Source organism: Dendrobates tinctorius, unplaced genomic scaffold (genome assembly GCF_039654945.1).
Source record: "Dendrobates tinctorius isolate UK_male_01 unplaced genomic scaffold, ASM3965494v1 ptg000075l, whole genome shotgun sequence".
Taxonomy (NCBI): domain Eukaryota; kingdom Metazoa; phylum Chordata; class Amphibia; order Anura; family Dendrobatidae; genus Dendrobates; species Dendrobates tinctorius.
This window is the reverse complement of record NW_027361743.1, coordinates 54,098,664-54,110,687: the sequence shown is the minus strand read 5'-3', so window position 1 is coordinate 54,110,687 and position 12,024 is coordinate 54,098,664. Positions and strand designations below refer to the sequence as shown.

At 43.5% G+C, this 12,024-nt stretch overlaps 1 protein-coding gene and 1 long non-coding RNA gene across 3 annotated transcripts in view; one reads left to right on the top strand and one right to left on the bottom strand.

Annotated features, from left to right (window-relative positions):
- LOC141096563 (mitochondrial ornithine transporter 1-like) overlaps nucleotides 1-12,024 on the bottom strand; it is a 36,514-nt gene that overhangs the window by 7,108 nt on the left and 17,382 nt on the right. For both annotated transcript variants that reach the window (XM_073583282.1, XM_073583283.1), the window contains exons 5-6: nucleotides 9,830-10,005; nucleotides 9,161-9,319 (exon numbers count right to left, since the gene is read on the bottom strand). In XM_073583282.1, the coding sequence (XP_073439383.1) occupies nucleotides 9,161-9,319; nucleotides 9,830-10,005 (335 nt within the window). The remainder of the gene's footprint in view (nucleotides 1-9,160; nucleotides 9,320-9,829; nucleotides 10,006-12,024) is intronic.
- LOC141096564 (uncharacterized) overlaps nucleotides 8,423-12,024 on the top strand; it is a 59,497-nt gene continuing 55,895 nt past the window's right edge. Inside the window, exon 1 of the long non-coding RNA XR_012233713.1 lies at nucleotides 8,423-8,555. This is a non-coding gene — a long non-coding RNA (uncharacterized lncRNA). The remainder of the gene's footprint in view (nucleotides 8,556-12,024) is intronic.

Here is a 12,024-nt window from a genome sequence, read left to right as displayed (position 1 = left end):
AACCTGAAATCAGTCAATGGCCGATGAAATATTACATCATCATAATCCTTTTAAGTGTGATAACCTTCTGCTTTTAGTGGCCGCTGCGGGGTAATACACATCCGCCTTCAATTCAATTCAGTAGGAGGCAGATGTGCAGTAACAAGCCCCGGCCACTAAAAGTAGACAGACAAGCTCCGCAAGTACTTCCAGTCGGCAGCCGTCGGCACTGATAATAGCTGATCCTAATAGGGTATAAATGTAAAAGTAGTGGTTAACCTCTTTAATATGTGAGTCATAATACAACAGCCTGTCCTCTATATATCTATTTCAAAGACTACATGACCTCCATGGAGGACCAGTTAACTTAAGTACTGCTGGTTGCTGCTTCCCCAGTCCTTCAGCCTCCAGTACTGCATCCGATGGTTGTGCCCACTACAGAACCCTGTCCTCGTCTCTGCAAGCCTCCTCGTTACGATGGTGACCCCAAGTTGTGGGGAGGATTTCTCATCCAATGCTTGCTGCATTTTTGTTTTTTGCCTCAGCATTATCCGACTGACATGGCCAAGGTGGCTTTCCTTGCCTCTCATCTGGAGGGAGAGGCTTTAGCCTGGTTCAGCCCCCTAATGGAGTGGAATGATCCCATTGTGTCTGATCTGCAGGTATTCCTGGACACCTTCAGCAAGATATTCGATGAGCCTGGTCGTGCCACATCTGCCTTGGAGTCTCTCTTCAATTTGCAACAGGGCTCTCTCTCTGTCAGTCAGTATGCCATCCATTTCCGCACCCTGGCTTCGGAGCTCCAGTGGACCAATAAGCCTTTGGTCGGAGCCTTACGGCGAGGATTATCCGGAAGAATCAAGGATGAACTGGCAGTCAGGGACCTACCTAAGACCCTGGATAATCTCATATTTCTCGCCATTCGAATTGACCTGCGTCTCCAGGAGCGCTCCAGAGAGAGGATTCTCGAGAAGCGATTTCCTCATCCAGCATCTTCTTCCCCGAAACCTCAGTTTCCGCCTTGTTCCGCTTCGGTCTCTAAGGATGAACCCATGGAGCTTGACCGCGTTAAGGTGAAGAGGAATTGGCAGGAGAGGATGTCCGTTAGGAATCTGCCTTGCTATGGTGGATGCTCTGCTCCCAGTCTATGCAGTGGAACGGAGAGGTTGGAGAAACTCTTCCGCCTGGGACCTGTAAGATAGACCTCCCTAGGTGAGAATGATTCCTCCCCTCCACTAACTATATCCATACAGGTGATCTTCAGAAAGGTGTGATTCTCCCAAACGGCCTATCTGGACTCTGGGTCTAGTGGAAACATCATCCAGAAAGCAGTGGCCAGGCGGTTCAGGATCCCTATAGCTCCTCTGCAGCAGTCCCGGCGCATCATCTCCGTAGACAGAAGACCCCTGAAAGATCCCATTCATGGTATCACCGAAGAGGTGGAGCTTCAAATCGGAGCACTCCACAAGGAGAAAATTACCTTCTTTGTGTTACCGAATCTTTCTCCACCGTTTCTACTAGGTCTTCCGTGGCTACGCCACCATGAACCTGTCCTGGATTGGCAGTCTGGAGATGTCCTTCGATGGGGTCAGTCCTGTCACGATCACTGCCTCAAACCCGTACGGCCTAGTTCTACCCTGCGGGTCTCCTGCAGCCTTACTCAGATTACCCGCTGCCTACTGGTCCTTCGCAGATGTATTCGACAAGAAGGAGGCCGAGACTCACAGGCCTTACGATTGCTGTTGTGAGTTCATTCTCTGGTTCACCAGTTGTGAGTTCTCCTTCCAGACTCCCTCTGGTGGTAACGGGAGGTAGTGAGGCTGATTTGATTGGTAGAGATCTGCCACCTGAGAATGAGGATGACGATTGGATCTCAGGAGTCTCAGATTGGATTTAAGACAGCCGACGCCCTATTCAGTTGCTGGTGATTCCTTCTGCTTGTCAGGTCTTGGTTCTCAGCTCTGTTCCAGTCAGCTCAAGCTAAGTTTCTTTGTTAATGTTCACACTTGATTTTGTTGTTCTATTCAGTTTTTTGTGTGGTCAGCCAGCCCCAGCTTGGGCTGTGCTGAATTTCCACTCTTATTTATATGTGTTTGCGAATTTGCTTTTTGTCCCTTATTAAATTGGCCTCTTTTTGCTCTGTCTCAGAATATTTCAGAGTGCTGATATAGTGGGAGAAGTCTAGTGACTTCAGGGTTAATTTTGTTATCAGAAGTGTTGGACATTATTTTGTAGGGTTTTGGGCAGATTGCAGACAGTGTCTGTCCTTTCCTCTCCTTTCTAGTTAGTTTGGGCCCCATCGTTTGCTCAGCCTATTTTCCTACCTGTGTTTGTGTTTTCATCTTGTTTCACCGTCAATACATGTGTGGGGGCTGTCTATTCCTTTGGGGTCTGCTCTGGGGCAGTTAGTTTTCCCTTTTCTTGCTTTAGGCTTATATAGTCCTCCGGCCGTGACGAGGCATCTAGGTTCATCGTAGGCACGCTCCATGGCTGCTGCTAGTTGTGGGGTAGGATCAGGGATCTGCAATCTGCATAGTTACCAACCTCTCTGGTTTTTCTGGGCTTAGCATGTTTAGGTTTTTCCCTCCTCGGTGACCCATTCATAACAGATTGCCCCATCTACCTAATCCACAGATCTACTCTGCCTCGATGTAGGATCTACCCTCACTGAGACTCAAGCCATGTCTGATTACATCAAGGAGACTTTGGCTCGAGGGTTTATCCAGAAGTTCTCCTCTCCGGCTAGAGCGGAGTTCTTCTGCGTCAAGAAGACAAATTGACTACCATGGTCTCAATCTAATAACTGTAAAGAACAGATACCCTCATCCCTTAATTCCAGAACTTTTTGATCGTCTTCGAGGTTCCAGGATTTTTACCAATTTGGATCTCCGTGGGGCTTACAACCTCGTCAGGATACTATCTGGGGACAAGTGGAAAACCGCCTTCAACATGTTTCGTTCCAAGTGTTGAAAAAGTTCCACATGTGGAGCGAAACATCGCCTTGTTATCATTGCTTAATAAACTACTGAATATTGGATTTTGCAGTGCTGCCTTCATCTATTAGACGTTCTATCACAAACTAGCCTAAAGACCCCCTTATAAATTAGACTCTCATCGGTGGGATGTATGGGGTCCTCCTGAATCTCGGCAGGGCTGTGGAGTCGGAGGCACTTAAATCACTCAAAAGAATGAGCATATCAAATGAACAGGAAAAGTCCTTCAAGCAGTTTTAAGGGCTTGTTTTTTGGAGGTGAAAAAAAAATAATCTCAAAAAACACAGTGTGCACATACCCTAAAACCAATCAAGGCCAGTATTTTTTTTCTTATTCTTACATGTTTTTTAATACATCTATAGAACCTTTTTCTTTGGTGGAAAGAATTGTGGGCCTAGTCTGTTGGCAAGTCATATACTGTATATGTTATATGTCCCAAATTCCTGGCATAACTTTCTTCTTTTATGTCCTTCTTCGGATATCATCACAGTCGTTACTGAAGTCGAGAACATTTTTTAATGCAACCATTCATTTAAATTACATATGTTGTAATAAATGCATAATTGTGGGTTAATTACTAATCAAGTTGTGATTTATTTTACTCACTTATATAGCACCATTAATTTCAACTGCACCTTACAGGCATCATCATCATCATCCCTGTCCCCATTGGGGCTCACAATCATTCCCTATCACTATGTCTTTGGACTGTGGGAGGGAACCGGGGAACCCAGAGGAAACCCTCGCAAACACGGGGAGAACATACAGTTGTGGCCAAAAGTATTGACACCCCTGCAATTCTGTCAGATAATACTCAGTTTCTTCCTGAAAATGATTGCAAACACAAATTCTTTGTTATTATTATCTTCATTTAATTTGTCTTAAATGAAAAAACACAAAAAGAATTGTCCTAAAGCCAAATTGGATAAAATTCCACACCAAACATAAAAAAGAGGGTGGACAAAAGTATTGGCACTGTTCGAAAAATCATGTGATGCTTCTCTAATTTGTGTAATTAACAGCACCTGTAACTTACCTGTGGCACCTAACAGGTGTTGGCAATAACTAAATCACACTTGCAGCCAGTTGACATGGATTAAAGTTGACTCAACCTCTGTCCTTGTGTGTACCACATTGAGCATTGAAAAGAAAGAAGACCAAAGAACTGTCTGAGGACTTGAGAAACCAAATTGTGAGGAAGCATGAGCAATCTCAAGGCTACAAGTCCATCTCCAAAGACCTGAATGTTCCTGTGTCTACTGTGCACAGTGTCATCAAGAAGTTTAAAGCCCATGGCACTGTGGCTAACCTCCCTAGATGTGGACGGAAAAGAAAAATTGACAAGAGATTTCAACGCAAGATTGTGCAGGTGTTGGATAAAGAACCTCGACTAACATCCAAACCAGTTCAAGCTGCCCTGCGGTCCGAGGGTACAACAGTGTCAACCCGTACTATCCGTCGGCGTCTGAATGAAAAGGGACTGTATGGTAGGAGACCCAGGAAGACCCCACTTCTTACCCCGAGACATAAAAAAGCCAGGCTGGAGTTTGCCAAAACTTACCTGAAAAAGCCTAAAACGTTTTGGATGAATGTTCTCTGGTCAGATGAGACAAAATTAGAGCTTTTTGGGCAAAGGCATCAACATAGAGTTTACAGGAGAAAAAAAGAGGCATTCAAAGAAAAGAACACGGTCCCTACAGTCAAACATGGTGGAGGTTCCTTGATGTTTTGGGGTTGCTTTGCTGCCTCTGGCACTGGACTGCTTGACCATGTGCATGGCATTATGAAGTCTGAAGACTACCAACAAATTTTGCAGCATAATGTAGGGCCCAGTGTGAGAAAGCTGGGTCTCCCTCAGAGGTCATGGGTCTTCCAGCAGGACAATGACCTAAAACACAATTCAAAAAGTGCTAGAAAATGGTTTGAGAGAAAGCACTGGAGACTTCTAAGGCGGCCAGCAATGAGTTCAGACCTGAATCCCATAGAACACCTGTAGAGAGATCTAAAAATGGCAGATTGGAGAAGGCACCCTTCAAATATCAGGGACCTGGAGCAGTTTGCCAAAGAAAAATGGTCTAAAATTCCAGCAGAGCATTGTAAGAAACTCATTGATGGTTACCGGAAGCGGTTGATCGCAGTTATTTTGGCTAAAGGTGGTGCAACCAAGTATTAGGCTGAGGGTGCCAATACTTTTGTCTGGCCCATTTTTGGAGTTTTGTGTGAAATGATCAATGTTTTGCTTCATTCTCTTTTGTGTTTTTTGATTTAAGACAAAATAAATCAAGATAATAATACCAAAGAATTTGTGATTGCAATCATTTTCAGGAAGAAACGGAGTATTATCTGACAGAATTGCAGGGGTGTCAATACTTTTGGCCACAGCTGTACAAACTCCTTGCAGATGTTGTCCTTGGTGGGATCTGAGCACAGGACCCCAGTGCTGTAAGGCTGCAGTGCTAACCACTGAGCCACCCTGTGCTGCCCTATGATTCTAAGACTGATGCCATTAGTGATTCAAAATCTGACAATATTTAGAATTACTATCACTTTTATTAGCAGTATGTGAAAAAATATGGTGCTCTTTACTTTTTCTTGGACCAGCACTGTCTCAGGAAAAGCGATCAGGTTTCATCTGATTTTGATCCTTACCTAAATTACAGATTATGTGACTTAGCATTGTAGTACAAGTTCTCAGTGTTTAGCTTGCCCTTGCCAAGATGATTATTAATGGGTTATCCCATTACTCTTAGACCAGGGTCACACTGGTGTAGATTCTCTCATGCGGTTGAATAAGACAGATTATGCTACTGACACTAGGCTCAAACTCTGTCCTAGCATGGGGCGAGTGTCACCTTCATAATTGTTCACTTGCTTGTGTACCTAAGGCTGGTTTCACATTTGCGTTTTTTTTCGCGGTAATTTAGCGCTAAATAGCGCATGCGTTTTTTTTCCTATACTTTGCATGGGATGCGCTTATGTGCGCTTACACATGCGTTTGTACGCGTTTTACCGCGCATGCGTTTTTTTGCGGTATGCGCTCGGGCGCACAAAATGCAACTTGTTGCATTTTTTGTGCGTCCGATTTGCCTCAAAAAAACGCATGCGCGTGCAATGCGTTTTTTTACAGCAAGACACCCATTATAAGTCTATGGTGAGCATATGTGCGCATTGGCATGCTTATGTATGCGTTTTTTTGCACATGCGTTTTTTTTTTTACCATTAGTTTAGACAATGGAATTTAGGGGTTTGGGTAAAGTTAGGGTTAGTTAAGGGGGTTTAGGGTTAGGGTCAGGGTTAGGGTCAGGGTTAGGGTTAAGTATGGTTTGGTTAAGGGTTAGGGTCAGGGTTAGGGTTAAGTATGGTTTGGTTAAGGGTTAGGGTTAGGGTCAGGGTTAGGGTTAGTAAAGTCATGGTTTGGGTTAGTGTGAGGGGCCACCTAATGTTGGAAAAAAACGCAAACGCGGTAAAAACGCACTAAAAACGCATACAAACGCATAAAAACGCTGCGTTTTTTTCATGCATGCTCATAAAAATGCTTGAAAAAAACGCAGCAGTTGTATGCTTTTGTATGCGTTTTTCAATGCGTTTTTTTGCGGGAAAAACGCGCTGCAAAAAAAAGCAAGTGTGAAACAGGCCTTAAGGAACCTTATTTATGCAAAAAAAAAAAAAAAAAAGGTGAACATTGCCATCTACTGCTCAGAAGCAGTTATGACTTCTTAAAGTGGCTGCATTGTTTAGGAAACCCATTTTGATCTACCCATTCAGAGAACGGTGGAGGATGTCTTTTTCAGTACTTTTACTTCGTTACTGATGTGGAAAGTGGTTACAAGAAAAACCTTGCTCTGGAGGACTGGTCTTTTATTGCACTGCACCAACAGCCTACTTATCTGAATGGACATGGTGCAATGCCCACCTTGCCCTGCTGAGGCGCTGCAGGTAAATACAACACTTACTGACAGTTTTTCTTCAGATTAAATCGGAAACTCTCCAAGGGTATGTGCACATAACATCTTTAAGATGCCGGCGTACCCACTGAGTTTTCTTAAGGTAAACAATTAGAAACCGACTAGGTCTGAGGGCCCGACATCCACAGATGGAGGTTGTGCTCACAGTCATGCAGGATGCTTGGCATTTGCCACAGAATACCAGGATTGGCAAATTCGCCACTGGCGCCTTGTGCTCTTCACAGATGAAAGCAGGTTCACAATGAGCACATGTGACAGACGTGACAGAGTCTGGAGACGCCGTAGAGAGTGATCTGCTGTCTGCAACATCCTTCAGCTTGACCGGTTGGCAGTGGATCAGTAATGGTGTGGGGAGGCATTTCTTTGGAGGGCCGCAAGGTCTTGGGATGTGAGCACAACCCCCATCTGTGGATATTGGGCACTGAGAACATCCTTTCTAACCGTTTGTGCAGACACATGCACATTTGTGGCCTACTGGAGGTCATTTTGCAGGGCTCTGACAGTGCTCCTCCTGTTCCTCCTGGCACAAAGGCTGAGGTAGCGGTCCTGCTGCTGGGTTGTTGCCCTCCTACGGCCCCCTCCACGTACCCTGGTGTACTGGCCTGTCTCTTGGTAGCGCCTCCAGCCTCTGGACACTACGCTGACAGACACAGGAAACCTTGATGACAGAGCTCGCATTGATGTGCCATCCTGGATGAGCTGCACTACCTGAGCCACTTGTGTGGGTTCTGGAGTCCGTCTCTTGCTACCATAAGTGTGAAAGCACAACCAACATTCAAAAGTGACCAAAACATTAGCCAGAAAGCATTGGTACTGAGATGTGGTCTGTGGTCCCCACCTGCAGAAACACTCCTTTACTGAGAGTGTCTTGATAATTGCCAATAATTTCCATCTGTTGTCTATTGTCTAGGGCAGCACGGTGGCTCAGTGGATAGCATTGCAGCCTTGCAGCGCTGGAGTCCTGGGTTCGAATGTCACCAAGGACAACATCTGCAAGGAGTTTGTATGTTCTCCCGTATTTGTGTGGGTTTCCTCCAGGTACTCCGGTTTCCTCCCACATTCCAAACACATACTGATAGGGAATTTAGATTGTGAGCCCCATCGGGGACAGTGATGATAATGTGTGCAAACTGTAAAGCGCTGCGGAATATGTTAGCGCTATATAAAAATAAAGATTATTATTATTATTATTCCATTTGCACAACAGCATGTGAAATTGATTGTCAATCAGTGTTGCTTCCTAAGTGGACATGTCATGATCCCAGTGCAGGTTTTGACCTGCACGTCAGGGGTTAATGTCTTGAGCCCAGTGCAGACTTTGACCTGCACACCTGGGGTTAATTATTGTGGCCTCTCTTTTAATGGATGATCTCTGCACTGCCGACAGGATTAAACCATATATCCCAGTGTAATAAAATAAAATGAAGGTTCATTTTGACGCGTTTCAAAGTACAAAGCTACTACTTCTTCGGGAAAAACCACATGTCTTAATCCTGTTGGCAGCACGGAAATCACCCACTAACTCCTTCATACCTATTGATGTCTGATGGCGTCTTTCTGACCCGTGGATCTACTGCAGCTGACCTCACGTTATATGCCGTTTTTACAGATTACACAGGTAATTTTAATCTGAGTGCTAAACTAACTGTATTTCTCGCATAAGACCCTATTTGCGCTGATCTCTCCTGCAGTTTTCCTTGGTATTCTAAAGCCATAAGCATTAATATGGCGTTCATCCCCCATTTCCAGCTGTAACAGCTTCCATTCTTCTGGAAAGGATTTCTGAAAGATTTTAGAGGGTGTCTTTGGGAATTTTTGCCCTTCATCCAAAAAACATTTATGAAGTCAAACACTGATGTTGGACAAGAAGTCTTGGCTTACTTTACACCACTCAATATGAAGCTTAGCATTGCGCTTGGTGATGTAAGGCTTGCATGTAGCCACCTGGCCATGAAAACCCATGGGATAATGCTGTCAGCGCAGAGTTTTGTGTTAATACCAGAGGAGGTTTGTTCTATACAGTCATGGGGTCAGTAGGGCGCTGGTGAATTTTATACACCGGTGACTCCGCTCTGTAACTTTATGTAGACTGACACTTCATGGCTGAGTTCCTTCCACTTTTCAATAAAAACTACTCACAATAGATGGTGGAATATTTAGGAGGGGAAATATTTCATAAACTGACTTGTTACCATATCTCAGAAATGGATGTGGACATCATACCTTCATTTTTCACAATACTTGAGCAAGTTCCCATGAACCCAGCTTGTTTTCCTGTAATTGACAGAACCTGAATTCTGGATTTGATACAGTCCACAGGGTACACAGCAAGCCACAGAGCAATCCCTCCACAACCGCCACTGATCATCAGGGCAACCGGACCTTAAGAGTAAAGGAGAGATCATCACATAGCATCCAGAAGATCAGAATAATTACAAGCTCTACAGCAGGCAGCAAACATTAAATACAAGTTGCCCGAACTTCCAATCTTGGCAGCATCAGCTATCAACATAATGTATGGGGGTTACTCAACTCTATGTCTAACCTGAATAAAAAGATTTGCCCATTGCATTTTTTCGCAACAGGGTTTTATTAAAATTTCACGCCATTTGGTTTCTATGTATCAAAGTACCTAGCAGGATACAGAATGAGTTGACAGTGAAATCTGTCAGTGAGCTCATTCTGACAGCTGAGTCTTTATCCTTATCTCTCTTCTCCTGGACATCTTCTAAGCTGAATTATAACTCATTTGCGTTCAATACCAATGATAAAGGATAAAACTTGTGTACATGAACATTTGGTGACCACTAACTGACATTTCAAATTAACCAGCCTTTAATGTTCTTCAACCTGCCATATTGTATCTGGGTTACACATATAGTCAGTACTTACCAAGTTCATCCTTTGACTTTCCACCTGAAGCAGCAAAAAAAGATCGGCTCAACTCATATCCGCCGAAGAATAAGAAATATCCTGGCATTTCTCTGCAGATTGTGCTCGTCAGACCTTGGTAGAAGCCCAGGGGACCTTCACGCTGTACAATGCCTTTTACCACTGACCACGCTGTACTGACACAAGGAGACACATGAGATGCAAGATGGAAGCATCCGACAAGAACCAGGAGCAGTGTACATACTATATGGCACAGAGTGGCAGATCATGTATGAGCATCCAAAGGGTCTTAAAGGGGTTGTCCACAATTTGTCCCATTTTTTTTTTCTTAACTCCTTCCCAACATGGCAATATATATTATATTTATATATTTATATATCATGATATCATGTTCACTATAAGGTAAAGCTGACCTGGCAGTAGGATTCCCCAGGTCAGTACAAGTACGCAGATACCAAATATGTAGTTTTTTTCTTATTTAAGGCTAGTTTCACACTAGCCTTAGCTGTGTTGCATTTTTGTGTGCTGGGCGCAACGCCAAAAGGGCGCAGCGCCAGCAAAATCATACCAGCGCACGGTCAGCGTACCCAATGCTAAGTATAGGGTACGCTGATCGCATGCAGCGCCATGCGATCCTAGGAGGAGCTGACCGGAGGAGGAGCGGCCGGGGGCGGAGCTAGGCGGCGGCCCTGCGCTGCCCCCGAGAACGCTAGTGTGAAACTAGCCTAAGAGATGAAAAAATTGTTAGAAATTTGTAAAAAAAATAATTTGCTTGTATTGTCATTTTCCGAGACCCGTAACATTTTTTTAGTTGTTGGGGTTTGGTGAAGGCTTATTTTCTAGCGCACTGAGCTGATGTTTTAATTGCTATAATTTTGGGATAGATATGATGTTTTGATCGCCTCTTATTGAATTGTATTGTAATGTTGCGGCGGCAAAAAAAAAAATCTAATTCTTGTGTTTAGATCTTTTTTCTTGTTACGCCGTTTACCGATTAAGTGAATTTATTTTATTTTTGATAGATCTGACTTATTTTTAAGGAAGTAGCGATACCAAATACATTTATTTTTTATTATTTCTTTATCTTTAATGGGGGGAAAAATGGGGGTGATTTGAAGGTTTATGTTTTTTTAATGTTTTCATATTTTTAAAAACATTTTTTTCCCTTTTGACTTTAATTAGGGCACCTGAACCTGCGATCATCTGATCGCTTGTGCTATACGCCTGCACTGCTACGTATAGGGAAAATCACAGTCTCCTATGACCGCCAGCTACATGACAACCCATCGGTGCGCTGTAATCGCATCATGGGCGCATGGATGGGGGCATAGAATGAGTTGCCCCCCTGCCTGAGCGCATTAAGTGCCAGTGTCAGAGATTGACAGTGCCATTCAACAGGTTAACAGCAGTTGTTAGAAGCAGATGGCTGAATAATTTGGCCATCATCTGCCAGGAAAGACGAGCAAGCCCGCATCAAAGTCCAGGACGCATGTGTATGTCACATGTTGGGAAGGAAATAAAGAGTAACAGTCGTTTTAATTTTTCCCAAAATGACAGTTCTCCATAGAATTTTATGAGCACAAACTGTCATCTCCTATCTTAGAAAATCTGTATTCAATGAAGACAAATTTTACCCATACACTGAGAATTTTTAGAATGAACGAGGTCCAAAAGGAGAAAAAAAAACAGATTTATTTGATAAGATATATTGCAAAGTTTATTTTTTTGCTTATTATTATAGTTGCATTTATTTGAGGCTAAAAATTATTTTTGCATTTGGGTTTCATTAACAATTTTGCACTGTCTGCCTTCTACAGACTCTGTGTTGCGGTAGCCGCAGAATGAGGTATGTGAGCATCTGTCAGTAAGTTCGACCCTGACAGTCTAATCAGGAGATTGTCACTTTTTTTTCTATGATTTTCTGAGCTCCTTCACCTGAAAAGAGCCTGTAAAGCAAAAGAGGGCAAAATGTTTAATACACCCAAAACGGAAAAATTATTTTTAGCCACAATTTCATGCAGTTAAGAAAAAAATGTTCCCAAAGGTGAACAACCAGTGTATGGGTCATAGAGCGCCGCTGTAGGAAAGTAGGCATGACATTGGCACCAAGACCCAAATTCTTCCAGGTCCTCTGCTCATTCGATGCCCATCTGTAAGATTAAGGTTATGGCTGACAATCTGGTTTTTAAGAAAAA